The sequence below is a fragment of the Thalia democratica genome, chromosome 9, assembly GCF_965202585.1.
Source record: "Thalia democratica chromosome 9, ktThaDemo2.hap1.1, whole genome shotgun sequence".
In the NCBI taxonomy this organism is placed as follows: domain Eukaryota; kingdom Metazoa; phylum Chordata; class Thaliacea; order Salpida; family Salpidae; genus Thalia; species Thalia democratica.
The window spans coordinates 2138382-2166096 of NC_139173.1; the positions used below are offsets into that span (position 1 = coordinate 2138382).

The following is a 27715-nucleotide window of genomic DNA, read 5'->3' on the forward strand; positions in this document are numbered from 1 at the left end:
AATACCAACTTGTTTGTTGGGCTCAAATAACTTTATATTATTCAAATTATTTTGAAATAAGTTTAAATTTTCATACAAATACTAATATACTTATTTAAAATGTCAAGAATTTTTATTTCCGCAGAACTTTTTTTGTGCATTATTTAAACCTTCTGCAAAAAAAAGAACTTTGTTGTTTAGATTTCTAAATTTTACAAATAAATTAAATACATTAGAGTTGAGGAAAATTATTGTGAAATAATAAGAGCTGAAATATAACGTATAATTAAAAAAAAAACATTTCTTACATATCAACTTGATTCACGGGCTCGAACAATTTTTTGTTGAACAAACCAATTTGCGTTTGGTTGAGATTTGTCCACTCGAAGTGTTGGTACTTATTTGTAATGTCGCACTCTCTAGAATACAATTTGTCGTCTTGTATTTCCATACAGGAATTTGAGATTGAATGGAACATTTGCTTTTTGTCAGGCTGGAAATTATTTAACTAATTAGTTTTTATTTAGCATAATTAATTATTAGATTGAATTTCTATGCATAAATTTTAAATTTGATTTAACATTAGTTTTTTGTAATGCTGGAAACTATATTTTATAAGTTTTTATTAAGCATTACTTTATTTATTATTAATTCTATTGTAATTTCATGCAAAAAATTGAAAGTTAGTAAAACATTAATTTTTTGTCAGGTTGTAAATTATTTGATTAATGTAATATGATTACTTCAGTTCTAGTTATTTCATAAAACTACAATACGCATTGATTTAGACTTGCAAGGGGTTTTAATCGACCTTAACCCCTTATACTCAGAATTTTTTATACAATAACTTGTAGCACTTAGAGTTTATCCCTTTATCATAAGCAACATCCGATCTGCTACAATTTTGCGCCTTCAAGCCTTAAAATTTGAATCCTTACCATTTAATCCTTAAGGACAAAACCCATAGGTACTGATTGAAAACTAATTTTTTTATTTTATTTAAACTATTTATTTTTCGTACATATTTTTGTACATTGAAGTAAGATGTTTGTTGATAATAAGACTCGAAAAAAAAAATTTCTTCAAGAAAAATTTTATTCAAATAAATTGTAATAATATAATCAATAAAAAACTTTTGATAGTATTTCCACAATTTCATACCCTCATTCTATGATATCAAATTAGCTTTTAAACTTTAAAAACAATAAACAAACCAAATATTTCCACAATTGGTTCCCGCCCATCTCATGGCACTCCCAGAAGCTGACCAGATTGTTTCTCCCAACGTTGTCCATGCAAACCCTTCTGGCCGTGTCTGCCGTGTGGCCGCCTGGACGTATGTCCTCGTGCCATGTCAACCACCATGACTGTGAAAAAAAAAGAAATTTTATACTAACTGTTCAAATAAGTTCTGTGTTAAGGGGTTTTATGTAAATAATATTTAAGAAAAGTAGTTATAAAGGGATTTTAGTGATCTATGTGAGCACATAGGAGTTATTTTCCTGGTACAGTATAAACATTTTACGATATAATCGATAGTTTTGATATTTTATTGCTTTATTCTTATTAAATCAAGTTACCAAAACTAGAGTTAAAGTAAAAAAATCAAGCGGTTTCTATTTCTTAGACAAATTTTATATTATGATTTTTTAGTAATTATTGATGTCTATCATCAGGCAGCTGTTTGTGCAGTTGTCTTCAATTTAGTTAGGAAAACTAATAGCTTTTATTTATTTTTGATGTTAATACTATGATAAATTAATCATTATAACTTTATTTAAACGTCACTATGCAATTCACAGTGCAAGTTTTGAATAAATTTGAAAACATTTTCAACATTTGTTAACAAGTAGAATTTGTTTTGTAGGTAAAAACTTATAACACATTTCGGGAAAATTTGTCAATCCAACAAAAAGGGCTTAGCTTAAGTTCAAGTTATGAAAAGTTTCAAAAATCAACTGATCAATTTTTTTTTAATTCAGCGATTGCTACTTTAGCTGACACTGTTCATCCTGAAAGGATCTTCAGAGAACATTCGTTGAATAAAATTTTAATATTTTAAGCTTTTTAGTTTTGAGCGCTCTAATGCATTCGGTTTTCTAGCTTTTGTGAAAATTAACTTATTGGCATAAAAAAAAATGTTTCAGCTTTTATTTAAATCAGATTTTATTACTTTTATGTTAAATATTACTTTGTTATATAAAAGTTTATCAATATTCAGAAATATTTTTTCTATTAATTTTCAAAGTTTATGTGCCCAGAAATTTGCCAAGAAAAAAACAAGACAAACTTTTAAAATAAAATTAATAAGTTTTCATAGCAATTGTTTTTATTTGCTTTACCATGAAATTCAGAACGTTGCTTATTTCTTTTTCTCACTCAATATTTTTATTCATTTTTTACCGGGTTTCGGCTGACTGGTGAGTTTATTTTGTCAATAAGTTAAATGTGTATTCATTATTGTATGATCAAACTGGTATTTATTAGTATCTTTTAACTTAGGAAGCCGTTAAAACGAGTTAGTTGTATTTACTTTATTAATGTTTCACATACATTAAGACTATTTACTTTTTTATATAACTTCACTTCAAGAGTCGAATTTTATAAGTTATTCCCCGACTTATTATTATTTTACAAAGTAGAAGAAGTTATGATTTAGTGTTGGCTTATCTTAGAATACAGGTGGGCAATCTTTATAACTTGAAAAAGTCTTTGTGAGTTGCCTTATATCTGACTTAAAAAAAATCTAACCGTAAAACTGCTTCGATTTACTTAATGTACATAATACTGAAAATCAAATTAAGAGCACGTTTCAAAATGGTTATTATAAAAAATTCATTTGCGAACGTTAGCTTCTAATGATAGAGGCCAGATTAAATTGTTTGGTATTCCTACAGTTATTTTTAAGATTAGAGGATTTTGGGGTGATTACTCGTCCCTATAAATTTATAGCTTGCGACTTTTAGTTAGCACTAATTAACGACATTAGCTTTGTTTAAACATTTTAATATTTTTACCGATGATACTAGTATTTGTTTGCCACGTCACTAGAAAAGAGTTTCATTCATTAAAGCAGAGAGATAAAAAGAAAAACTAATTAAGTTGCACGCCTTTAACTTTACACTGTTACCACCCGCGCCCAACTCCAACCAATCTTTTATTTTTATTAAATTTTAATTAATTACTGTTAAATTTTACTATCACTGTTACCCCTCGGTAAGCAATTGTCGGATTTGGTTGGAACTGATCGGTTTCCACTTCAGATCGGCAGCACGAACGATCTTTAACAAAAAGCTGTTCGCAGGCCGAAATAATTGCAGCGATCAATATAAAAATAACAATCTAATATGTGAAAAAGTAAGCAATAATAAAGCAGTGGTAATTAAAAAATTAAGAAATTTTATTTTTTATTGTTTTAATGAGTTAGTTACTAGATAAAAGTGCATCGCGGGTCGTAGTTTGCCGAACTCTGTCTTACACTACAACCGAATCAGATAATTATTAGATTTTTTTCAACTTAGTTGAATTAAAGCTATTTTATGTAACTTTTAGATTACTCATATTAGCTTATTTGGCTGATAGTTTTTTTGGTATTTTATTTTACTATGATTAAAAAGCTTTATTGAGAAGTTTAATTTTATAATATTTTTTATTTAAGCAGAAATTGAAAAATCAAAACCTGATTAATTTTCAAACTAAAAAAAAAAAAATTTAAATATAAAATTATACAAGTTTCATTAAGTTTTTAACAAAAATTAATTTGTTTTCAAGGCAAAGGCGAATAAATAAGGAATTCAGAAGTATAGCGTTTATAAACCTATTTTATATTAAACTAAATAGTTTAAAATTATACGCAATGCAATCATAGTGCAAAAATAAACAATTTCGTTAATAATTATAAACTTAACATGTTTATCTAAATGTTTTAACACAAGCAACTTTTATCATATTATAATTTATTCAATACAATAAAGTTCTTGAAAAAATAATATAACTTATTTACTTATTATCAAAAAAATAAGTTTGTTGGCAAACTAAGTTTGACTCAAAGCGCTAGTCAGTACTTAAAATAAACTAGAAATATTTGAAAAAATATATAATTAATGGAATGGGAATCGATTAAGCAATCAATTAATATATCGTACAAAAATTATATAACACAAATAAAGTTACTTTACAAGCTTTGTAGACATTTAAGTCATAATAAAAAATAGATTTCGAAAAGTTAACTTATTGGCATTAAGTAAAATTTTTATAAACAGCTTTTATTACTTTTATGTTGAACAATACTTAATTTAATAAATGGTTATCTGTAATCAGAAACACATCTTTCTGTAATTTGCAGTTTTTTCAAAGGTTATGTTCAAAGACTCATAAATTTTCAATGCAAAAGTAAGACAAAAATTTATACAAGAATTAACAAGCTAACTGTCTTAATATAAAAGTCTTTTCTCACCATTGTTACTCATTTCATTCTAAACGCTTGGTAATTGCTTACAAACCAGGTTTTAGCAGATTGATGATTTAATTCAGTAAGTTCAATACGTATTTATGTGTACAATCCAGCTTATTCTTATTTTCAAAGTATTCCGTTGAAACGACGTTTTAACGCATGTATTAGAAATTACTCCCCGAATATGATACAAAGTAGGAGAAATTACGATCTAATCTAGGCACATCTTAGAATAGAGGTGGGCAATCTTTATAACTTGTCAGCTAGATTTACTTGAAAAAGTCTTTTGCGGCTAAGAATTACGAAAGTTCTTTGTGAGTTGCGTAACATTTTACTTTAATAAAATTTAAACCAATACTGCTACGATATACTTCGTAATGGTGAACATCAAACCTAAGGCACACTTGAAAGTTCTTACATTTATTCGTTTTGCGAACGATAGTTTCAATAAAATACGTCGCAGGTAAGATCTTATTGTCTGGGAGGATTAGCAGTGCATTTATTAATTTAATAATTTTGGGACGAGTGTTCGTCCCTACAAATATTGAAGTTGACTTTTCATGGGCTTTGTCACATGCCTACCTTCAGTGTATTACCTTATTTTATATTTGTTCCAATGATACTAGCATTTGTTGCCACGTCACTAGAAAAGAGTTTTGTGATCATTCATTTGTTAAAAAAAAGATAAAAAGAAAAACTCAAAAATTTTACTTTAGACCAGGGGTCTACGGCCTTTTGTAAGCAGCGGGCCACTTTCCCAACTAAAAATTTCTGCAAACTCGAAAAAAAAAATTTCTGTAGGCCGCACTTAATCAAAATAATTGCAGAGATCAACACAAAAATAATAATCTAAAACATCAAAAAGTAAGCAATAATAGAGTAGTAGTAATTATTAACCTAAAAACCCAACTGTAAATTTTCTTTTCAATTTATCAAAATAAAGTTTTGACAAAGTATTTTGTTAGATAAAAGTACATCGCGGGCCATAGGTTTGTCTACACTGTCTTACACTACAATCAAAACAGATAATTATTAGATAATTGATACTAGAGTTCAGTATAAGGTATTTTATATTACTTTTAGATTATTCACACTAGCTTATCTAACTGATTATTTTTTTGGTATTTATTTATTTTTTTACTGTTATCAATAAGCAGTACAGTGCTTCCTCGCTTATCCGGCCGGTTTTAGTCAAGAAGTATATTTATTTTAACTCAGCTAAAATCAACGCTTTATTATAAACACATGTATAATTTGATTTCATTAACTAATCAAGCAGTTTATAGAAACGTGATAAGTAAAAATTGAACTTGGTGTTTTAACTCATATTTTTCAAGCTATACAAATATAAGTTTTTAAGTCGAGGGCTACTCTAACTTCGAGGGCAAACTTTTAACTTGGATGAAACCAGGCTGTATTAAAGAATTTTGCAAAAAACTTAGCATCAGTACACAACCGGCCGGATAAAAAAAAAGCAGAAACCAAAAAGTATTTAACAACTTATCCGTTTCCGTGAGTTCTTTGCTAAGAAACAAGAAAGTTGTGTTAAATAAACATTCATTATTTCTTTTAAAAAAAGAGTTCTGGTATTAGTTAAACTGTTAATGGTTCGGTTTGTTTTCATAAAATAAATTTTACAAAAAATAATTTTGTTTTTTTGTCTATTTAAAAAAAAGTTTTAAAATATATATAAGTGTACGTTTTATTTGCAATGCATAATATTAATGAGGTAGATTATTAAAAAAAAAACAATTTTTGTTCTTATCCGGCCAAAGGCTAGACCGGCCTTATATAAAAAATAAAGTTTGCCTAACATGTAAGTGAGGAAGTACTGAACTGAGAAGCTATTTCTATATACTTTTTTAACCAGATGTTGAAAAACAAAAAACTGAATAAGTTTTAAACTAAAAAAACTTACAAGATATACTTAAATTAACTTTAACTTTTCAAGTAAAAGCAGATCAGTTTACACTTTAACAAAAATTCTAAAAAAAACATTTAAGTTTACCTCCAAATAAAAAATCATATTAAAAACTATTTTTAATCATTGTTAGATCTACAAAAACGACCAAACTTATGTCAGATACACAGTAATAAAAGATTGCACATTTGTAAGCATTTCAGAAATTACTCCCCGACTTATAATACAAAAGGGAATAAATTATGATCTAACGTAGGCCTATCTTAGAATAGGGCAACTTTTTAATTTGTGAGCCAGACTCACTTGAAGAGTTCTTTTGGAAATGTTACAAAAAAGTCTTTGCGGGTCGCGCAAATTTTGAAAAGTTTTACTTAAAAAATAAATATGAAATTGCTGCGATATACTTTGTAAGTTCATAATATTCAAAATAAAATTAAGAGCACATTTCAAAATACTTATTATATGAATTTATATTTTTTGTAACCGTAATTTTTAAATCAATAAAAAACGTTTCGGGCCAAGTTCTATTGCTTGGTAGTCTTAACATTACATTCATTGATTAATTGATTTTGAGACGATTAGTCGTCCTTAAAAATATTGAACATGACTATCCTTGAGTTTACTGACACGAATTATGATAGATTTCTAAATTTACCGATGATATTAGTATTTGTTTGCTACGTCACAAGAAAAGAGTTTCATTTATTCTTACAAAAAGATATAAAAAGAAAACTTTGTAAGTTGCACAATTTTACTTTAGACCGTCTACTCTACAGCCTTTTGTAAGTTGCGGGTCAATTTCCCAACAAAAAATTTCTTCCAACTTGAGAAAAAGTATTCCGCAGGCCGTACTTATCAGGGTTGCCAATTAATTTTGGCAAAATTTCTCCAGGTTTTTGAAATTTCCTCCACTTAAAAAACTTAAAATTACACGTTTTAGAGACTATTTTTAGTTTAAAGTTTAGTTTAAGGTAACAAACTGTGTTAAAAGTATAAAAAATATTGAAAAGATACTGTTTAGCTACTTTAAATGAGTTCAATGTAATAAATCTTTGATGATGACAAAAAACTTTTATCTATATAATAAATATATTGTGTCAAATCGAAATTTTTTTACTTAAGATCTAAAAATTGTTTAAAACTCCAGGTTTTTCAGTTTTTTAGCCTAAAATTGGCAAATTCCAGGATTTTCAGGATTCCAGGTTTTTTGGAAACTATGATTTATTAAAAATAGTTAAAGTAAAAAATACAAAAACACTAACTTAATTCATGAAATATAAGCTATAATAATGTAGTAGTAATTATTAAACTAAAAACCTAAGTGTAAATTTACATTTAATTTTATTTTTATTGTTTTAAAAAGTATGTTACTACATAAAAGTATATCGCGGGCTGACCACTAAGAACAATCAAAAGAGATAATAAAGTTAAAAGCTATCTTATATAACTTTTAGATTATTCACATTAGCTTATTTAGCTGATCATTTTTTTGGTATTTATTTTGTTTACTCTGATTATATATATTGAGATTTTTTTTTAACATATATTTTTTTTGACTAGAAGTTAAAAAACAGAAAGCTTAATAGTTATCAAACTGAAAGAAAATTGCATGATGTATTAAAACGAAACAAAATTCAATTTTAAAGTATAGGTTCAGTTTTAATTTAAACAAATATTAAAGTTTACCTCTAAATAGGAATTCATTAATTACTCAATTTATTTCTTACTAATTGTTATATCTATAAATACAACCAAGCTGATGTTAGATGCTCTGTAAACAGTAATAAGAAGTTTTACATTTGAAATTAATTAACTTAGTAAAAAACTTAATCAGTACTACTTTGCCAGTAAGAAGTGTTTTTAATTGTAATGAGTTTATATATTTAAGATAACAGTTATCATTTTGTTAGTAATAAAACAACTGCGTTTAATAGCTTTTATATAGCTTCACCTGAGCTTTATCATAAAATATGAGTTAAATAAAGAATATATATAAAAATGTTTTTTTTTATTTTTTTAAATATATTACGTCATTAATAATATTACAGTTCACTTTTTTTTTTTTGAAAAATTGTGAGAAAATAACCTTGAAAACTTTAGATATTTTATAACTTTTAAGAAATAGCTGTTAAAATTAATCGCTGAGAAAAAAAACTGTTTATCAATACACATTCAACTACTAAAAACATAAAAAATCATTCATTTTAATTTTGTTAATGTATCTTTCACAGTAAAAAGATATCAAAGCTAGTGATACTTAAAGAAAACTTTAAACAGAGCCTAAAAATAAAGTTTGGTTAAAAAACAATCTTTTTTAAGTGTTTAGTTATAATAATTGGGGATTGTTCTTTAAACAGTTTTTCAACTAAACTTTATTTTTCAAACTATCACAATCTGTATATCAAATCTATATCTAATTTTTATTTAATCAATACAATAAAGTTCTTGAAAAAATAATAAAATACCTATTCTTCTTATTAAAAAAATAAGTTTTTTAGGCTAACTAAATTTGGCTCAAAGTGCTTGTCAGTGCTTAAAATAAACTAGAAAAAACAAATAAAAATATTGGACAAAAGATATATAAGACGATTAAAATTCTCATTTTAATTTAACATTAATTAAGTCATAATTTAATACTAAGAACTATAATTTAGGAGTTATTAGTCACGAAAATTTGATTTTTTTAAACATGCATTCTTACAGTTCAATCATTTTATGATAATTGGTCTGCTTCATTATATTTATAAAGTAATCAAAGTAATATAATTATTTGTAAAACAGCTTAAAATGTTCAAAAATCATCAAGTGTATGATATCTCTGCCAAAAATTAGATTTATATATTTGTATAATACTCAAGCATATAGTACGATTATTTTATATATCATGTCACTTAACTTTTCAAAGTGCAAAATTCTAATTAATAATCTAACACAGTAATTCTTAGTTTGAGTAAGCACTTTTGAGTCAAAAATATTGTGTTTACAATGCAACATATGAGCAAAGTTTAATTTAAAACCAGGATTTATAGTGCACACATTTTCTGTTCAGTACGCACTTTAACGCTATGTTAAAAGTAAGTAGTCAAACGAAACGTACTAGACTAGAGGTGAACGTTCTTGATGATGGGTCAGATTTACTAGAAAAAAATTTCGCGGGCAGGAATTGTTATGAAAAAGTTTTTGTGTGTTGCGTAGTATTGAAAACTTCACTAAAATAATAAATCTCTAAATCCCAGAAAAACAATCATATAATAAGAACAAATCTGAAATCAAAGTAAGAACAAGAAAAAAAATTCTTAAAAATAAAAACGTGAGAGAATAGAAATTCCTGTATGGCAGACTATTAGTTGCTATTGAATAAATTGTAAGTAAATATAGGGATTATAATTGCCCCTTTAAATAAGTTGTAACAGACCACAGCTTTCTTCTAAATTTTTGGGAAAAATATTATTATATATCTGTTTATTTCATGCTAGTATTTGTTCCTACGTCACCAAGTAAGAGTCTACTAATCACGCGTTATAAAAAAAGACTTTAAAAAAACTTCAGTCCTAAGTTTCCCACCAAATTAGACCAAGGACTTTCCGCATATTTACGAGTCGCAAATTTTCATATAAAAAAATTGCTCGCAGGTCACAAACTGGATAGACGCGGGCCGCAGTCGTTCAAAATAACTACACAGGGCCACTCGCTTTTAAAAATTGTTTTCCAGGTTTTTAAAAGTACACATTTTCGGGTCTATTGTTAGTTTAAAATTAAGTTTAAGGTAAGAAACTGTGTTGAACAGTAAAAAAAAAATTGAAAAGATACTGTAAAGCTATATTATTAAATATGTTTTTTAATAAACATATTTTTCGATGATGACTATTTTTTATTTATTTATATGATAGATTTTTTGAGTCAAACCGAAATTTTACTACTGAACATGTGAAAATTGAAAAAATTCCAGGTTTTTCCATTTTTTTTTCAAAATTTAAGAAATTCTAGGTTTTTCCAGGTAAGGTGGCAACCCTGAATCACAGTAAAAAAGTAGTATTTTAAAGCAAAAATATATTTCAATAAGCAATAACAAATCAGTTGTATTTATCAAACTAAGAGTCTAATTGTAATTTTCATCCCAAAAACTTTTCGCATTATTATAATAAAATATTTAACAACCGGAGAAGTAACTAGTACAATCAAACAGATAATTATTTATACTTTTTATCAATTTACGCTGCGTAAAGTCATCTTATACAACTTTTAGACATTTGCATTGGCTTATTTAGCTGATGACGTTTTTGGTAGTTGTACTATTTTTACCATCCAACTATTATTTAGTATCTAATTAAGATCTTTAGAAGATCTATTATAACTGAATTTTAATTTCAAAGTTTGCTATTATTCACATGTGCACAAAAAAATTAACAATTTGAAGAGGAGATAAAGCTAATGGTGTAATAAACAACATATTTTATCATTTAATCGCTTTGTTAAGTTTCAATTTGGTTTGAATGTACATAATAACATAAAGCCATTAAAACTAATAACCGATTAATTTAAATATGTATGAAGTAGATTAAGAATTTCTACTCGAGTTTTGTTTTTAGCTGATGTTAAATGCAATTTCTTTATAAAAACTTCCAAAATTGTGCACATAAAATCAGTGAATAAAAGTTTTTTAAACATATGTATATCTAAATATTAAACTAGACCAAGGTTTCCTCTTTAATAGTTTAAAAAGTTTCGATCAGATTAGTTCACCAGTTACGAGATGTATGTATAACCATAGACTAAAAGCAATTAAAGTTTTGGAGCTATGTTACAATATAGCTTTAAAGTGAAACTTTTCTATGAACTGTATGGTATTATAAATCAGCATGATGATATGTATCAATTTATACAATGTTCAAGAACTTTTATTTGGTTATTTTATATATTACGTCACTAAACTTATCACAGTGCAAAATTATAAATTTTAATAAATACAGTGATTTACCATTTGAAAACGCACTTTTAAGCCAAAAAAGTTTGAAATGCATTTCTTTACATTTAAACACAAAACCAGAACTTCTAAAGTATGCACTTTTAATAAGTACGCACTTTTGTTATGTACGCATTTTAGTTAAGTACTTTTGGGTTGCGTTCCAAACTCTTATTCAATCGCATTTAAGAAGCACTGCTTTATTTAAAACAATTTTAGCTCTTTGATTGAACAAAATTACTGAAAAAAACTGTTTTCAATACATTTCTTATAACAAAACAGTCATAGTAAATCTATTATCAATGTTTAAATCGTGCTAACTTTCAAAAAAGTGTGTAAAACATTATTTACAATAAATCTTTTGAAAATATTTACAATCTTAACCAACGGGCGCCGCGTGTAATGGAGCAGACATCTATCAAAAATAATAAAATTTATTGTAGTATTATAAAGTTTCTTAAATTATTAATATCAAAATAAACTTTTGTTTACAAACGATTTGTTGTAACTGTAAAACTTTCAGCTCACAAAACATAAAGTTAAGGGTTTTTTTAATATTTGTAAATTTTCCTAAAAAAAAAAACACATCATGCGTCGCTATTAAACTGAACGAACAGTTACCAAGCAATATAAATATACTAATAAAATGTTTTAACTTTTGTTTGAAATCTGATTTTGATAAGTTTCAATTTCATTTCTATGTATAGCTATACTAGTAAAAACAATTAAATTAAAAATCAAAAAAACTTATCACAACAATTATATAAATATGCACAGAATAATTAGTTTAGTAATAAATTATTACAGATTTCAATTTACTTTAAAAACTAATGGTTTACATTTAACTTTATACAGACTTAAAGTTTACATTAAACTTTTCGTTTTTAGTTGTTAGTTAAATTGTCTAAAACTTAAAAAAAAACTTTGAGCATTTAAACCAGTAAATAAAATTTATGTGAACATTATTTTATTCAGTATATACTTAATTTAGAAAATTACTAAGATATCAATTGAATTGCTCTTATTATAAAAAAAATACTAAACTGGTTAACAATAACAAAATGTTAGATATTAAATAAAAATGTATACAATTTTTTTTTTATAACACAGAACTAACTTTTTCGTGCACAGTAAAAAAAAAATGCACACTTTTGAAAAATTATTTTTAAAGATTAAATAAGAACTAATCACTTGAAAGAAATATTATTAGCAATATACACTACATTTATTTACAATAAACATCACAATTGCAAACACTAGTTTAAAATTAAATTTCATAATAACAAACAAAGTTGTAAAGCTTTGAAATTATATTTAAACAATATTTATCATTAATATGTATTATCTGTTTATTTATAATATCAGCTATGAGTCATAGTATGGTTACTAATATAAACAACTCAATAAATATGGTTAACTTGTTTAGCAATTACTTAACAAAATATCAGTTTATAACTATAAAAATTTTGTATTCAGTTATTTTATACCAACTTTAAAATAATACTTTCACATATATTGTTTTAATTCTACATTTTCGTCTAAGTAAAAACAACTAAAGTAAGGTATTCCTACTTTAAAAATTTACTTTACAACAAATTGTTTAAACAATTTAAAACTTAAAATTTTCTATATTTTCAGTTTGAAAGCGTTAAAATGAAAAAAGTTTGAAGTTTATATTTATTCAAGATTTATAGAATACAACTTTTCTATAAAATATTACACGTATAACATTAAAGTACACGAATAAAAGATTTCACAGAAATATAGGAAAATTTATAATAACAATGAAAATCTGAAGTGTTGTTTTTATTAACACTTTTGTTAAAGAAACTGTTAAATTCTACTGTAAATATTATTTTTAATACAATTTATGGGAAAATTTCCGTGAAAAGCTACTGTATAAAGTAAATGCTGCTTTAAAAAATATTTTTATCCAATTTAAATAAAGTAGTTTTTTTAAATTTGCTAAAATTTTTTATTTTACTATATTATTGCTTAAATATAAGAATACATTTAAATAAACGTTATGATAGTTTACTAACAGTTTAACAAAAAAAGTTTATACAAGAAAATGTAGAAAATATTTATACTTTTATTTAAAATGGCTCTACTTAAATTAATTTTGTTGTTTTATTTATATTACTACCACATATTTAATTATATTTAAAATGATACACGATTAAGACGTAATAAAGAAAATTAAAACAAAGGAAACTTTGACAAATATTACCTTCAATTAGAAAAAAAAAAGTTAGTCAAGCAAACTAATGACGTTTTAAACTATCTAAACATTTTTGATATTATCTATAAATGGCATAATTAGTAGAAACATTCATTAAACTGACTACTTACTTACAATAAATATTTAAATGGTAAGATTTTAGTTATATATAAATAAGGTTATATGATAGAATTTCAACTTATTATTTTTGGTAAAAGTTTCACTTAAAAATGTTCTACTACTATTTATAGTTTGCAAAAAGAGTAATTTAAATTTTGTTGTTTAATTGAAGTTTTACCACTGTATTGACTAGTAACATTTAAATGACTTAATTTTAAGCTAAAACGGATGTTCTACATTTATTTGTAAGTTTTTTAACCACTTTTTTATTTATGAGAAATTATATGATGATTCACAACTAATAAGTTTAAAACTTATTTTAACATAATAAAATTTTAATCAATTTTAAAAACAAGTCAACATTTGAACTATAAGATTACCTTAAAAAATAAAAGTTAGCTAATAAAAAATCTATACTCTAGATAAATTTATGACAAGCTTCCTGTATTCAGTAAAATTTTAGTTTTCATTTGTATAGCTACATTAAGTTTAGGAATAATTATATAATCTTTTTATATTAAACATTGTTGAGTAAAAAAGGTGATATTTTTCAAAAGATAAATAATGAATATTTACATCAAACACATAGCAATTTAAAAATAGATTTAAATAGATGTTAAATAGTTCAATACGTACAGTAGATAGGAATTAGAAACAGCATAAGTTTTCAACTTTGAATTTCAGTGTTACCTTTTTGAACTTAATTTAATTTTTTTAATTAAGACTTTACTATAATTTATTTTTAAACAATTTTAGCTAAAAATTTAACCTAGCAACTAATAACATAATAAAATGTTTATCAACATTTTCGTAGAAGAAATTACTTTGTAACAAACACATCATTAACATTATGATGTAATAAAAGATAAGCCAAATAGAGATTATAGTTCCATTTCTTTTAAATATGAAGGTAAAAAAAATTAAAATATCATAAAAACAAAGTCTTATGATTAAGTAAATAACTATTGAAACACATGTACATTTTTACGAGACGGGTCACTTTTGTTAGAGTGACAGTTTTGCATTAAGCGTCAGTTTCGCGGGAAGACAATTTTGCACGAAGCGTCAGTTTTGCACATCAGAAAGAACCGCTTACCGACCAAGGGTTAGCGGTAACAGTAGTAGTATAAAAAAAAGTTTAAACTTCGTGTAATTCTGACAACTACCCACATTTTTAATTAATAATTACCTATTCTAATTATTAATTTTTACTGAATCGTGGGGATACATTTTTGAGCTTGAAATCAGCTTATATAAAACAGTTTAAACTAAGATTTTTTTATAAAACAGTTTAAAGTGTGCTCTTAGTTTGATTTTCAGTTTACATTTTAGTAATAGTTAATAAATTGATCATTTGAAATTAATATTAACTAATGGTCCGCAAACATGTATTTTAACAAGTCTGGCCCGCAAAAAACTTTTTTGGTAAATTAGACAAGTTGACCAGGAAAGTTGCAATAGTATAAACAGAAACTGTTAATTAAAAAAAATAATAACATATAGCAATAATAAATAAAACACTCTTACAATTATTAACTGAAATTCCTGTTCCCAGCTTCCCATATTTTATTCAATAAAATAAATATAATAAAAACACTAACCAATTCTCCAACGCCACTCTTGCAGTCGCTCAAACCAATACCGGCCCCTGACCCTCCAAATTTGCCATCCACGCACTTTCTTGTTAGGGGATTTTCTATTCGGCCCCACGCCCCTGAAGGTTTCTCAATCTCCGGGAAGCGACTGTTGAAGTGATTGATTAATTGAATTAATTCTTTTTTATAAATTTAAAGCTGCTGTTTAACTTTTAATAGTTTAGAGTTTAATAAAACCTTCCACTTTATAAAATACTTATTTTAAAAAGGTTGTAATGTTACACAAAGTAAATTAGTAAAAATGTGCTTAAATTGTATTCTACACAAAACTCTTATTATTTAGCTATCTAAGTAAACAATTACTATTATAAATATAATAACTATTTAATATATTCTTATATAATATAGCCTTATGTGATTATTGTAATATTTTTTGATTGAAAATACATACGATACAGCTATAACAAAACATATATTACACCCTGCTAACTATTTGACATTGTTGTTAATATTGAACAAATTAAAGCGAAAAATAAAAAGAATTTTATAAACCAATAAAAAACTCTAAGTTGTAATCTTGTTAAATTGTGTTTTAGTTTTTTTAATAATAAAAAAACTAACGCAGAAATATCGTATGCAATGGTCTTCATAAACCACTCAAATGATCTACATTGCAATCTGTCTCTTATCGCATACTGCTCTGTTAGGTCGCCAGCATCAAGACTTTTGACTTCTGGTCTACGCCTGTGTATTAATTATAAAATAATACATATATTAAAATTATTATGCATATAATACATTTAATTCATTAATCATTAAGTCTTAATATATTAAAAATGTATACACAAATACAAGTCTTCGCCTGTATATCAATCAAAATAAGACATGTTTAACAAGTAATATAAATTTAAAAGAAAAATATCGATAACATTTCATGCTAACATAACTTATATTTTTGGCTATAAAATTTTGTTAACAAGTATGTAAATATCAGAATGTTTAATTTGGTTTAAACTTTATTATAGTATACATAATAAATACTATTTATATGTATACTTACATCTAAAAATAGTTTAAATAATAAGCATTTATAAATTTTTAAGCTTTCATGTAGAAAAACTTGAAATATTTAATAAAAATAAATATTATATAAAACTTACATGTAAAAGTATTTTGCATAATCTCCCCACCATACATCAATGACTCTTTTGTAGTTCTGTTTGAAAATATTAACTATATATTAATAAATAAAAGTATGTTTGGATTTATCTAACTAATTAAATTTCTAAACATTTTTAAACTTTTTAGTAGTGTATTTATTCAAAAAAACAACCTTTAATTTAAAAATTTATTTTTATAAACGTGGTAATAAGTGCATACTAATGTTATGAGCAATCTAGTTACTTATTAGTTGTGTGGTTATTAAAACGAAAATTTTCGAATTCAAGATCACAAACAGTTACAATAAGAAAAAACTGTGCAAAAAATAGTTTTCAATTAAATAGTTTTATAAAAATTTTAAGACATAAAAGTAGTTCAGGTTGCTAAAAAATATTTGACAATAATAATAATCTATTGGTTGCAACGTATGTTTTTCAAGTTTTAAAGACTTAAAAAATACTTGTGTAAATTTAAACCAAAACCTGTAAAATTGATAAAACAATTTTAATTTTAACAACTTAAAGTATACAACAGTTTAATTTAATCTAAATAGTGAGATCAACTTTTGTGGTTTAGTAATAACCAATTAAATACTTATAATAGATTTAAGCGGCAATAGTCTAAGTATAGTAAAAATCAGTAATATTCAAAAATTAAACTCACTCATAAAATAGTGAAGCTGCTAAACAAATAAAAATTAAACTAAAACTACATTTAACATAATGCTTATTGTAAACTGCGATTTAAAGATTATATAAAAAAGTTTTAATATAGATAAGTAACTAAGTTTTAAAATAGATAGGTAAGTAAGTTTTTATACACTTAAGTATATATTTTGTATATTTATCATTCTACTAATTTTACTATAGGTTAATAGGAGAATTTCAAACTTCGATAAAAATTAATAAAAATAAAATTAAGGTATTGAAAAATACTATTATCAAACTGAACTTTTAAACTTACTACTTCAATATAAAACTAAGTACTTTAAAATACAACAAATAGTAATATAAGTGTTTTGAAAGTTTTCATTCAAGTACTTTTGCATGAAAAACAATTTGAAAATTTATAAATATTTAATTTAAAGCAAACATTGAGGATTTATACAGAAAAATAATAACACATAATTGTTTGAACTGAAAAATATTTAAACTTTTATAAAACTTATTATTTCAGGGTCGCCAAAAGTTTTTGAGAAATTTCTTCAAGGTTTTCAAAAGTACAAGATTTTGGGTCTATTTTTAGTATAAAATTAAGTTTAAGGTAAAATATTGTTAAGTTACATTAAAATTTTAAATGTGTTTTTAATAATTTTTTCTTGATAACAAAAAACAATCATTATTATATATATTTGTACCAAATTAAAATTTGATTATTTTACATGTAAAAATTGTTTGAAATTACAGGTTTTTTAGCCTAAACTGTTATATACAATAAGTTACTTGATTTTTTAAATATTAGTACAAAAATTCGATTCTTGGTTTTTAAGTTAAACGTTCAAATGTAAATATAAAGTTAAGTAAATATTAGTTTAAATTTAAATAACTGTCAAACAAAATTACAGCGCATTTCATGGTAGTTAATTTAAAAAAAAGTATTATTCACCATTTTTGAATAAGAAATATTTAATGAACATTATTTCATAACAACTTTATTTACTTTTTATGCAAAATTTCAAACATTTTTATAATTTAAAACTGTAAACCTAAACATAAGCTTATACTTGTTGTTAGCTTAATAATTTTCAATTTTTATTATCAATTTTAATTATCATAAATAGGATTAGTGTATACTCAAAGTATTTACTGTAGTTAAGCAAACTAATAAATAATAAAGCATAAAAATGGTAAGTAAATTAGTGTAACAATGCGAAAAAAGCCAAAATTGAAAATATAAATTATAATTATAAAGCTTGAACCAACACAAACTATATTTAGAAATTTATAAACTTTATCAAAAGAACAAAACTTTAATTAGCTAAAGTGTCTTCTAGTAAAGTTAAGTGAAAATTTACAATTATTTTTTATAAATTAATTTCACACAAAGTCCTTAACAATATTTTTGAATGAAATTACAAAACATGCATTTAAACTGTTAAAATTAAAACAATTATAATAAAAAAATACTTTAGTATGGAAATTTTACTTAACAGATCAACTCAGAATCTTCTATTTTAAAAGACAGAAAATCGGGTCAGTAAAATGCTTTCATGCTAAATCTTATTAATCTAGAAATTATTTACTTTTTGTTTGAATTTTAAACACATCAAAGTAGTTTAATGTTTATTATTTTATTTGCAATAAGTATTTACTATTGTAATCTATTATACTACAAGTACACGTGTATATGTATCTATTCAACTCTGTAGTTTATAAGTAACTTTTTAATTTACATAACAAAAATCTATTTATCAGAAAACCATGGTAACAAACCCTGTTAGTGAAATTGGGGGGAACATATGCGGGTTGCGGGTTTCCATGCCAACCAGGTAACCGGTACACGTGACCAACCCTTGAACATGGGACAAATAACAACTGACCACCGCATTGCCATAACTGTGAGAAGAAAACAACAAATTATATTATTTAATATTTATTGTATACTGATATGTAGTTTATTTATAGATTATATACTCTTTTATATATTATACTTTTTATTTTCAACTCGAGAACATGGAACAAAAATAATTGTCCCCTACATTGTCATAACTGAATATGAAAATAATTCAAAATTACGTATTAAAACTTGCATTTTTTAATTAAAAAACAAACTAAATATATTTTGTTTTCTAGATTTAAATAAAACTCTACACTACAGTTTAGCTTTAACTTTAAAACAAAGTGAACATGTTTAAATAAATCAAACAAACTTTGTATGAAATTTCGAAATTTTCTCCACCCCAAATTTCCAGACCCGGATCGTAAAGACCGATTTCGAAGAAATATTCTCTGGAAATTGCGAACAAGCCTCCCGCCATGGCAGGTGACCTAAAATCAAATTAACAATTAAGTACCAGTAAAAATTAATTATTTTGTTTTATAAATGGCTGGTGACCTAAAATCAAATTAATAATTAAGTACCAGTAAAAAATTAATTAATAAGTACCAGTAAAAAATTAATTAATAAGTACCAGTAAAAATTAATTATTTTGTTTTATAAATGGCTGGTGATCTGTTAAAGTTTAAAAAATAAGAAAAAGATAATGTAGTATACGTACCTTTTCAAAAAAAAAACTTAAGTTATTGCAAAGAGTCTCACTGTTATAACTAGTGATAAAAAATTAATCAATAAAACAATCTGTTAAACACATAAAAGAAAATTGTTAAAACAAAAGTTTTTTCATGGTCAAGAGTCTAAAACAAAAAATTAAGCAATACATATTGACTATATTAATAAATTAGTAGTAAAGCTCAGTTATCCATGCTTTTAACTTCTTATCTTTCTCGTTTAAATAAATAAAAACATACTATTTATTAAAATAAAGTAAGTAAACAACAATTAAATAACATTTTATACATACTTATAAGGTTCAGTGATCCTGGTTTGCAATTTCTTTTCAATCTTGGTTAAGGGGATTCTTTTCCACGTGAGGCTCCAGTCCCAAGCCCCTCTCGCGTGCCCATTCTCATCACCGCCCGCTTGCTCTGTGAACGTGTACCTGTTATGACGTCATAGTGGTTTACGTTTGTCATGTATAAAAAGTAAACAAAAATCGAAAATATATTGTGCTCGGATGAATTTTGTGGTAATAGAAAAGCGAATTAATAATTTTACATTAATAATAAAAGTGTATGACGCCTTTATGTACAATACTCAATAAACAAAATTAATTATATATATTGATAAAACTTGGAAATAATTATATTAGTTTCGAAGGACGTGTATTTGTTTAATGAGAAGAATTGTAAAAAAAATATTTGTGTTTTTACCAAAACAACAATTAATAAACTATGAAAAATAACTTAAAGTGGTTTTTATGTTGTTTAAGTTGGTTAAGTGTTATTATGTCACATAATGAATCATACTTAGTTTTTATAATACGAACTCAAAAACTGAACTTTAAAAACAAATTAAACATTTTAAAATAATTTTTTACCATCATAAAAAATAATTGCATGTAAATACTTTGCAGTGTTTTATTATTTGAGTAATAAGTATTGTTAAACATTATAAAACTATTTAAAATTAAATTTAGTATACAAGTAAATTATTTAAAAGGCTATTTGATATAGAAAACAATACCTTTTTCAGCTAATATTTATAACCTTTTCAAAAGCTTTATAATGATTTGTATCAAATTTAATTATTATTAATATCTGAAAAACACAATGAAATCTTTTTTGTTACTTTTTTTAAACAAAATATACACAGAATCCAATTCAAACAAGTATAACTCATATTTTTAACTTACTTATTGCCATCAATAACATCAATCAGAGGAACAGTGCAAGCTCTATAATCGTTCATAATCGGTGTTACTAATGGTGGCAACCAATTGGGCTGGGCTTCACAATGGGCATCTAAGTACACCAAGATCTGTTTATTAAAGACAATATTTTTTAGTTTATTTGGATCAAAAAAGTTTATTGCGTCTAAACCATATCTTTTTGTTTAGTACAGAACGAAATATTACTCAAAATAAAATTAGAAAAAATATTAATAAGAAAATATCCAACTACAAAAAAAAACCTCCAGTAGCTTTGTTAGCACCAATAATCAAGTAAAAAAAAAAGGAGTATCTTACAAAACTTGATATCAGCATGTTATTTTTTACTATAATTTGTGCTTAGTTCAAAATAACATAGTAAGATCAAATAAAATTATCTTAATACTCCAACTTGAAAATATAAAACAAATAAACAAACACTTACCTCTCCAGTAGCTTTCTTAGCTCCAATGCTTCTTGCCCTTATGAGTCCTTCTCTTCTTGAGTTTCTGTAAAGTTTCACCAATCCGTTGAATCTTGTGATGTACTCTTCTAAGTGCTCTCCGAGATGTACTGTTAATTAGATGATAGTAAAAAAATGTATAGTTATGGTTAAACTATTAGATTAAGTTTGTTGAGTTTTGTGATGTATTCTTCTAAATATGCTCTCCGAGGTTTACTGTAGGGTAATTAAATAGTTTATACTTTTTAAAATTACTGATCAGACTTAAAATTTGATAATAAATATTTTATATCATTTAAAAGGTATTTAAGGTTATAACTTTAAATTTTTTTGTTTTTCCTCTTTTTCATTCTTAATTCAATGTTTACTGTTAACCAGTTGCCAAAAACCTAAGTCTAACACTTTAAAGCCAATTAAAAATGTCAAGCATTTGCCAACATAATTTAGTTTATAAAACATTTAAGTGCCTACTTAAAAAGGAGTAAACACTGTCATTGATTTATTACAGCTAATATTCTGACTTAGAAAATAAAGTAAAAATCAAAAGTTTGATCTTTTGTGCTTAATATGAACAGTATAAGTTCATAGCAATGACAACACATCATCAATAAGTTTAAGTACATAAAAAAAAAACTCATTTGCAACCATAAAGTAACAACTGATACGTTACTACCATATAAAAGTTTATTAAATACTATACTTACACAACAGGGACGTAGCTAGCTCAAAAAAGTTACGAATCTGTAAAAAATATCATTAGGGGTATAATTAAAACAAAATCGCGTTTTTGTAAAAATTTATATGTTGCAGCAGAGTTGCAGAAACGCGCCAAGCTACGTGCTAGTAAAACTATGAATAATAGCTAATTTAATAATTGATACTATTGTCATCAATCATCACAGTTTCATGTAAAAGTTCAAATGTTAATGAGGTTTGATAAAATCTTTGATATAATTTATTCTATTACAACTATTTTATTTTTCTTATTCCCATCATCAAGCTTTGCAATTTCATAAAGGAGTTTTTTGGTGGCATGTTTATGACGTTGTGGATATAATTTAGATAACAATTTATTTTGTTAACAATAGTTTCACAAACCTTTCTATTTTATTTAAAGTTTAATTTATTTTTATAACATTCACCTTTCTTACTGCCATCATCAATCATAACAACTTCATGTAAAAGTTCCTTTGGTGTATTATTGATGACATTGTGAACTGTCCTCATCAATGGAGACCACCCCTCATTGTGAAATACTATGATAACTGATGTTACCGGCATTTTTTGTGGGTAGTCATAATGTTTGCATCTGTATATAAATTAAAAATTTAATATTTTTATTACATGATAACTGATGTTGATAGCATTTTTTGCAATGATACGTGGATTTGTGGATGCATTTTTATTCAATAATATCACTTGTTGAGGAAACATTTTGTGGTAAAAAAATAACATAATGTATATGTGTATATATTTTCAATAAAATAATGCTACTTAACACATAAAAATTGTTTAAAACTCCAGGTTATTTTTAATGATTTCTGATCAAAACTCAGGTTTTTTCTTTCAAAATTTCTTAAGTTCCACTTTTTTAAGTTTTTTAGGCGAAATTGTCAAACTCCAGGTTTTGTTAAACCTTGTTAATTCTTAGCACAAAACTTAATTCAATCATTCTTTGCAAAATAAGCATACTTTAATCTATAAATAAAATGTGCTTACCTTGCAACCTACTTCTTATAAACAAAATTAACAGAGTTTTAACTCTTGTTTTCTTAACCTTTAGGGGTGGGAACAAGTAATAAAAGATTAAATAAATAAAAAGTACAGAAATAGTTTTCAAATTACCATAACTAAAATTTTAAACATTCTTAATATGTTTTATTGAAATATCCAACTCACTCTTGTTTCCTGAGATCCTTAGGAGCTCTATCCAGTGAAATCCTGTCAGAAGCGACAATGTTGAAACCGAATTCAGCTATTGACTTCTTAACAGCGTCATCTAGTGACTCATCTAATTTCACTTCTTCACCGTACTCTCCGGCACCTGCGCGCCTGTGATGTCATAATCAAGATGTTAATAAATTGAATAACAAAAGAAAATAATTTAGGGTTGTCTTTTTGTGAGGTAAAAAAGCCAGCCTGAGTTATATCAAACTAGTTTGAGTTGAATATAATAATTTAAATGATACTGTTAATAGTTCATTAAAATACACCAAGTTAATAACAAAAAGATCCTATAATAAAAAATGGTTAAAAAAAAAAATCAAGACAAACTATCCTGAATTTGCAGCAAGTGGTAACCCTGATCATTTTTGACCTTTTACTTTAAAAACTAAAAGTGATATTAAAACATATCTCACATCAACAACATTAAACTTTGTTTGAGTAAAACATAGTAGTATAAATAAACTTAGTTTTATTTTAAATTAATATTATATAAAAACATTTTTGCTACTTATAAATGAGTATATTTCAGAATCATAAGAATTTTACAAAATCACTTTTCACTACATTTTATTAGTATTACTTTTATTAAATTTAAATCACCACAAACCAAATAGTTTAACTTTATTGGAAATTTACAGTGAAGTTTTACTAAACTATGACCAATAAAAAACTAAATTAATCAATAAATATTGTGTCATTTAACTTAAAGTTCACAGTATGTACTATATTTAAATAAAAAAACTGACACTTGATAGAAAAACTTATAAATTCTAAAACATTATAAACTCTATATTTTGCAAAATTAACAAAACTATTATTGTTCCTATAAAAAAAGTGTCACATTCAATTACATAAAAACATCAATATACTTATTTACAGGTTTGACAATTAAGCAGCAACATCATTGTTAATTGTATGAAATTTTACTCAAGTTAGACAAAAAATTACAATTACATAAAAACATCATGGTAAATTTCCATAAAAAAGTTAGTTATAAATAAATTTAATAAAACACACTTTTGCTGTGGGGGTTTGGGTTCGTAGTTTCCAACTCTACTCTCAACATATTTTGGGTAATCGAAATCGCCTGGTCTCTAAAAAAAAGAATGTATATTGTTTAAAAGGTATCTGTATAAACCAGTCTATCACATATACTTATAAGGATAAAACAAGTACAAGTAAGAAAATTGATTTTGAAACTTAAAAAATACTAGGGCAGGGGTTCCCAACCAGGGGTGCTCGCACCCCTTGGGGGTGCGAGGCAGCATTCCAGGGGGTGCGAGATGGCTTTTCATTTTTGTATGATAAAGAAGGAGATTTTCACTCTCTGATTTCACTCTCTTTATAAAGTTAAAAAGTACAATTTTTTATAAAAAGAAGTTGGTGATAAATAAATAAATAAATAATAAATTTTCTGAATAAATAACAGGGTTGCCACTTTACCTAGAAACCTGGAAATTGACAATTTAGGTTAAAATAACCTGGAAAAACCTGGATTTTGATCAAAAAACCTGGAAAAAACTTGGAATTTTCAATAATTTTAACATTTTCAGTCGTAAAATTTTGATTTAATACAAAAAATCTATCATATAATTGAGATTTTTTGTCATCATCAATTTTTTTTTTTTATTAAAAAAACATTTTTGAAGTAACTTTACAGTATCTTTTCAATATTTTTATACTATTTAACACAGTTTCTTAAATAGAAATTAACTTAAAACTAAAAATAGACCCAAAAATGTGTACTTTTAAAAACCTGAAAAAATTTTTGAAAAAACAAGTGGCAACCCTGAAATAAATTTTATTAATACGTCATAGAGCAAGAGCGCTTTTTTAGAAGTAAATTCATTTTACTATTTTTATTAATAGCTGTTAGTTTATAATTAAAATTTTTGTAAAGCTTTCTTAGAGCTTTACACCTTTAATTTTAATCATTTATTCTTTAAATATTTTATTTTCATAACTGGCCATTAGTTGTTTAAAACAGTTTATGAGCTAGCATCTATTTTAATTGAAATATTTAGATAAAAATTAGTATCTTCAGCAGGTTTTTTATTAGCTGTTAAGTCTATTACATTTATAATGTAATCTTTTTTTAAGCTTAGTTGTGCAGAAAGTGGTGCTTTAAAATTTAACATCAGTAAATTGTAAAATTCTCAGCAATTACTGTGTGTTATACCGTTTAATAAAACTTGTTTTTAGCTTTAGTGAGACCAATTTTTATAAATCAGCAAAAGTTTTCAATACATCAACTTTATATCTATTCATTCCTTTTTTGCACTTAAACCGTTTACCTTTTTCAATCTACTTTTTTCTATTTATGTTGTAAGCATACAAACTTTTTTTGTATTTGCTTTTATACATATCTTTTGACAACTTAAGACTAAACATCTTTTAATTTTTTAAAATCTTAACTCAAACCTTTATTATTTTGAAACCTCCTAGCTGCTAATAGTTTTGAAAATAAAAGATTACATAAGCTTAACTTAGAGCAGCTGATTTTTATTTCTTAAGTACATATATTCATAACAAAATGTATAAAAAATTTAGTTTTAAATTTAAGCCTAATATTTATTACTTTTCTAGTGCTTTTTCCTCACTTCTAATACTCTTTCAAATCTTAAAAAACTAAATGACAAAGTCATAGGCTGAAGCATTATTTTTGTATAAACTTTATGAAAAAAAAATTCTTAGTAATTAACTTTTTTATTTTTTTTAGAATACAGTTTATTTAATTAGTACTCAATCATGTCAAAGATAAGGAAGTTGAATGATAGTTAATTAATAAATAAATATAGCATATAGTGTTAGGGGTGCGAGATCAAATTAACAGACTTTAGGGGTACCGGGCATCAAAAAGGTTGGGAACCACTGTACTAGGGGTCTTTGTTGAAACAATATAATATAAACTATATACAACATATAAAGTTTTCTTGAATAATTTTTCATCAAATTTACAATAGATTCTTAATATTGAATAGAGCAGAAATTCTTAACCTGGGGTAAATTCCCTTATTTTGGGGGGTAAATTTTGTTTATTACAAGTTATTTAAATTTATATTTATCTATTGTCTTTTAAATTTGTAAGTTAGTTTTAAAATGTGACTACTTTTAAGTTAAATAATCTCTTTAAATTTTACAATTTTTTTTAATCTAATAAGCGTAATGTTCAAGAAATCTAGTTTTTTCCCCTAAAATTAAACACTATTTTGTATATTGGGGGTAAGTTTGGTAAGTACTTTCCAAAAAGGGGTAAATTTAGCAATTATCTTCAAAAGGAGTAAAACATGAAAAAAAGGTTAAGAACCGTTGGAATAGAGAATAACTATTTAAATTTAAATCCAATTCGAAATCATAAAAATTAATACTGCTTCAACTCAAAACTTTTTACTAGAAAGTAATTCTTTATTTGAGTCAGTAAAGTTATCAAAGTATTACTACAAAATAACTGAAAACCAAAGTTAATAAACATACTTTTGATTGCTTTTATAATTTTTTTATTAATTAACTACTCACTCTGTGTTCCCAATCAAAAGGCAGTGCATTTTTCCCAGTTGGTCTTCCATTGGTTGGTAAATCAATCACAACTTCTGGTTTCTCATTCTGTAAATTCAACAATTACTTACAATTTACAGCAGTAAAATAAAACTTCAATAGTATAAAAATTTTTATTATCTTGTAATAGATAAATATTTTGTTACACAATTTTATGTCAAACTCATCATAGCTGCAGAGAAAATTTTCTGAATTATATTCTTGTTGAGTTTTGAACAAAAATTAGAAGTAAAAAAAAAATTACAACTGTTGTTTTTTTCATTTTTACAGAATATTTTAAATCAAATTTAGTTTCCAAATATCAACACTCTTAAAACTACAATACAGACCTTATGATTAAGTTGTTCAAACATTCTTGCCTTCTCAATCAGTTCCTTCAACCCTGCTGGATTATCAGCTCTCTGATGAAGTATGAAAACAATTGCAATAACAATTAAGCATGACAAGAACTTTATAATGTTCCTTCTAGAACGCCGCATTTTATTTAAAATAATGGGTCTGAAAACATTTAAAAATAGTGGCTTTATAAGTTTGAAACAATATTTAATAAAAATCAATTTTATTTGTAAATAATAATGGAGAATAAAATTAATTTATAATGTTTTAGTTGTTTTTTGAAATTTAGTATATTAATTTTACTAAATATAACAACCAAATAGAAAATGATGTTTTTGAAAAAATATTGGTTACCTGTTATTAGAAAACAACCAAGGTTTAAAGGTAAAAATATTAACATTTAAGTTGAGAAAAACTAAAAAAAATCATTTTACATTTGTTACAACTGGTATTGTTTTGCAAAGTAAATAAATCGGAGTGGCCACTGACATTTTATAAATATCTTCCAGGTTTTTGAAAGTACACATTTTTGGGTCTATTTTTAGTTTTAAGTTAATTTCTATAAAAGAAACTGT

The 27715-nt window shown here is 25.1% G+C and overlaps 1 protein-coding gene across 1 annotated transcript; it reads right to left on the reverse strand.

Annotated features, from left to right (window-relative positions):
- LOC145844304 (N-acetylgalactosaminyltransferase 7-like) lies at positions 1-27283 on the reverse strand. The gene is made up of 15 exons (XM_082951697.1): positions 27134-27283; positions 26766-26852; positions 24267-24343; positions 23202-23354; positions 22445-22611; positions 21285-21412; positions 20825-20949; positions 19934-20071; positions 19283-19400; positions 18846-18968; positions 16413-16468; positions 15874-15996; positions 15259-15400; positions 1194-1346; positions 1-472 (listed from the first exon to the last, which is right to left on the reverse strand). The coding sequence occupies exons 1-15, from the start codon at positions 27281-27283 to the stop codon at positions 284-286; spliced, it is 1929 nt and encodes a 642-aa protein (XP_082807823.1). The 3' UTR covers positions 1-283.
- Positions 27284-27715: the final 432 nt, after the last annotated feature.

Bases quoted from the DNA above. Each gene is read 5' to 3' on its own strand.
- LOC145844304 (XM_082951697.1), bottom strand. From the start codon at position 27,283: ATGCGGCGTTCTAGAAGGAACATTATAAAGTTCTTGTCATGCTTAATT. The intron at 22,612-23,201 runs GTGAGTTGGATA...ATTTATATACAG, and splicing joins AAGGATCTCAGGAAACAAGA to ATGCAAACATTATGACTACC. The intron at 473-1,193 runs GTTTGTTTATTG...AATAATTTCCAG, and splicing joins ACCAATTGTGGAAATATTTG to CCTGACAAAAAGCAAATGTT.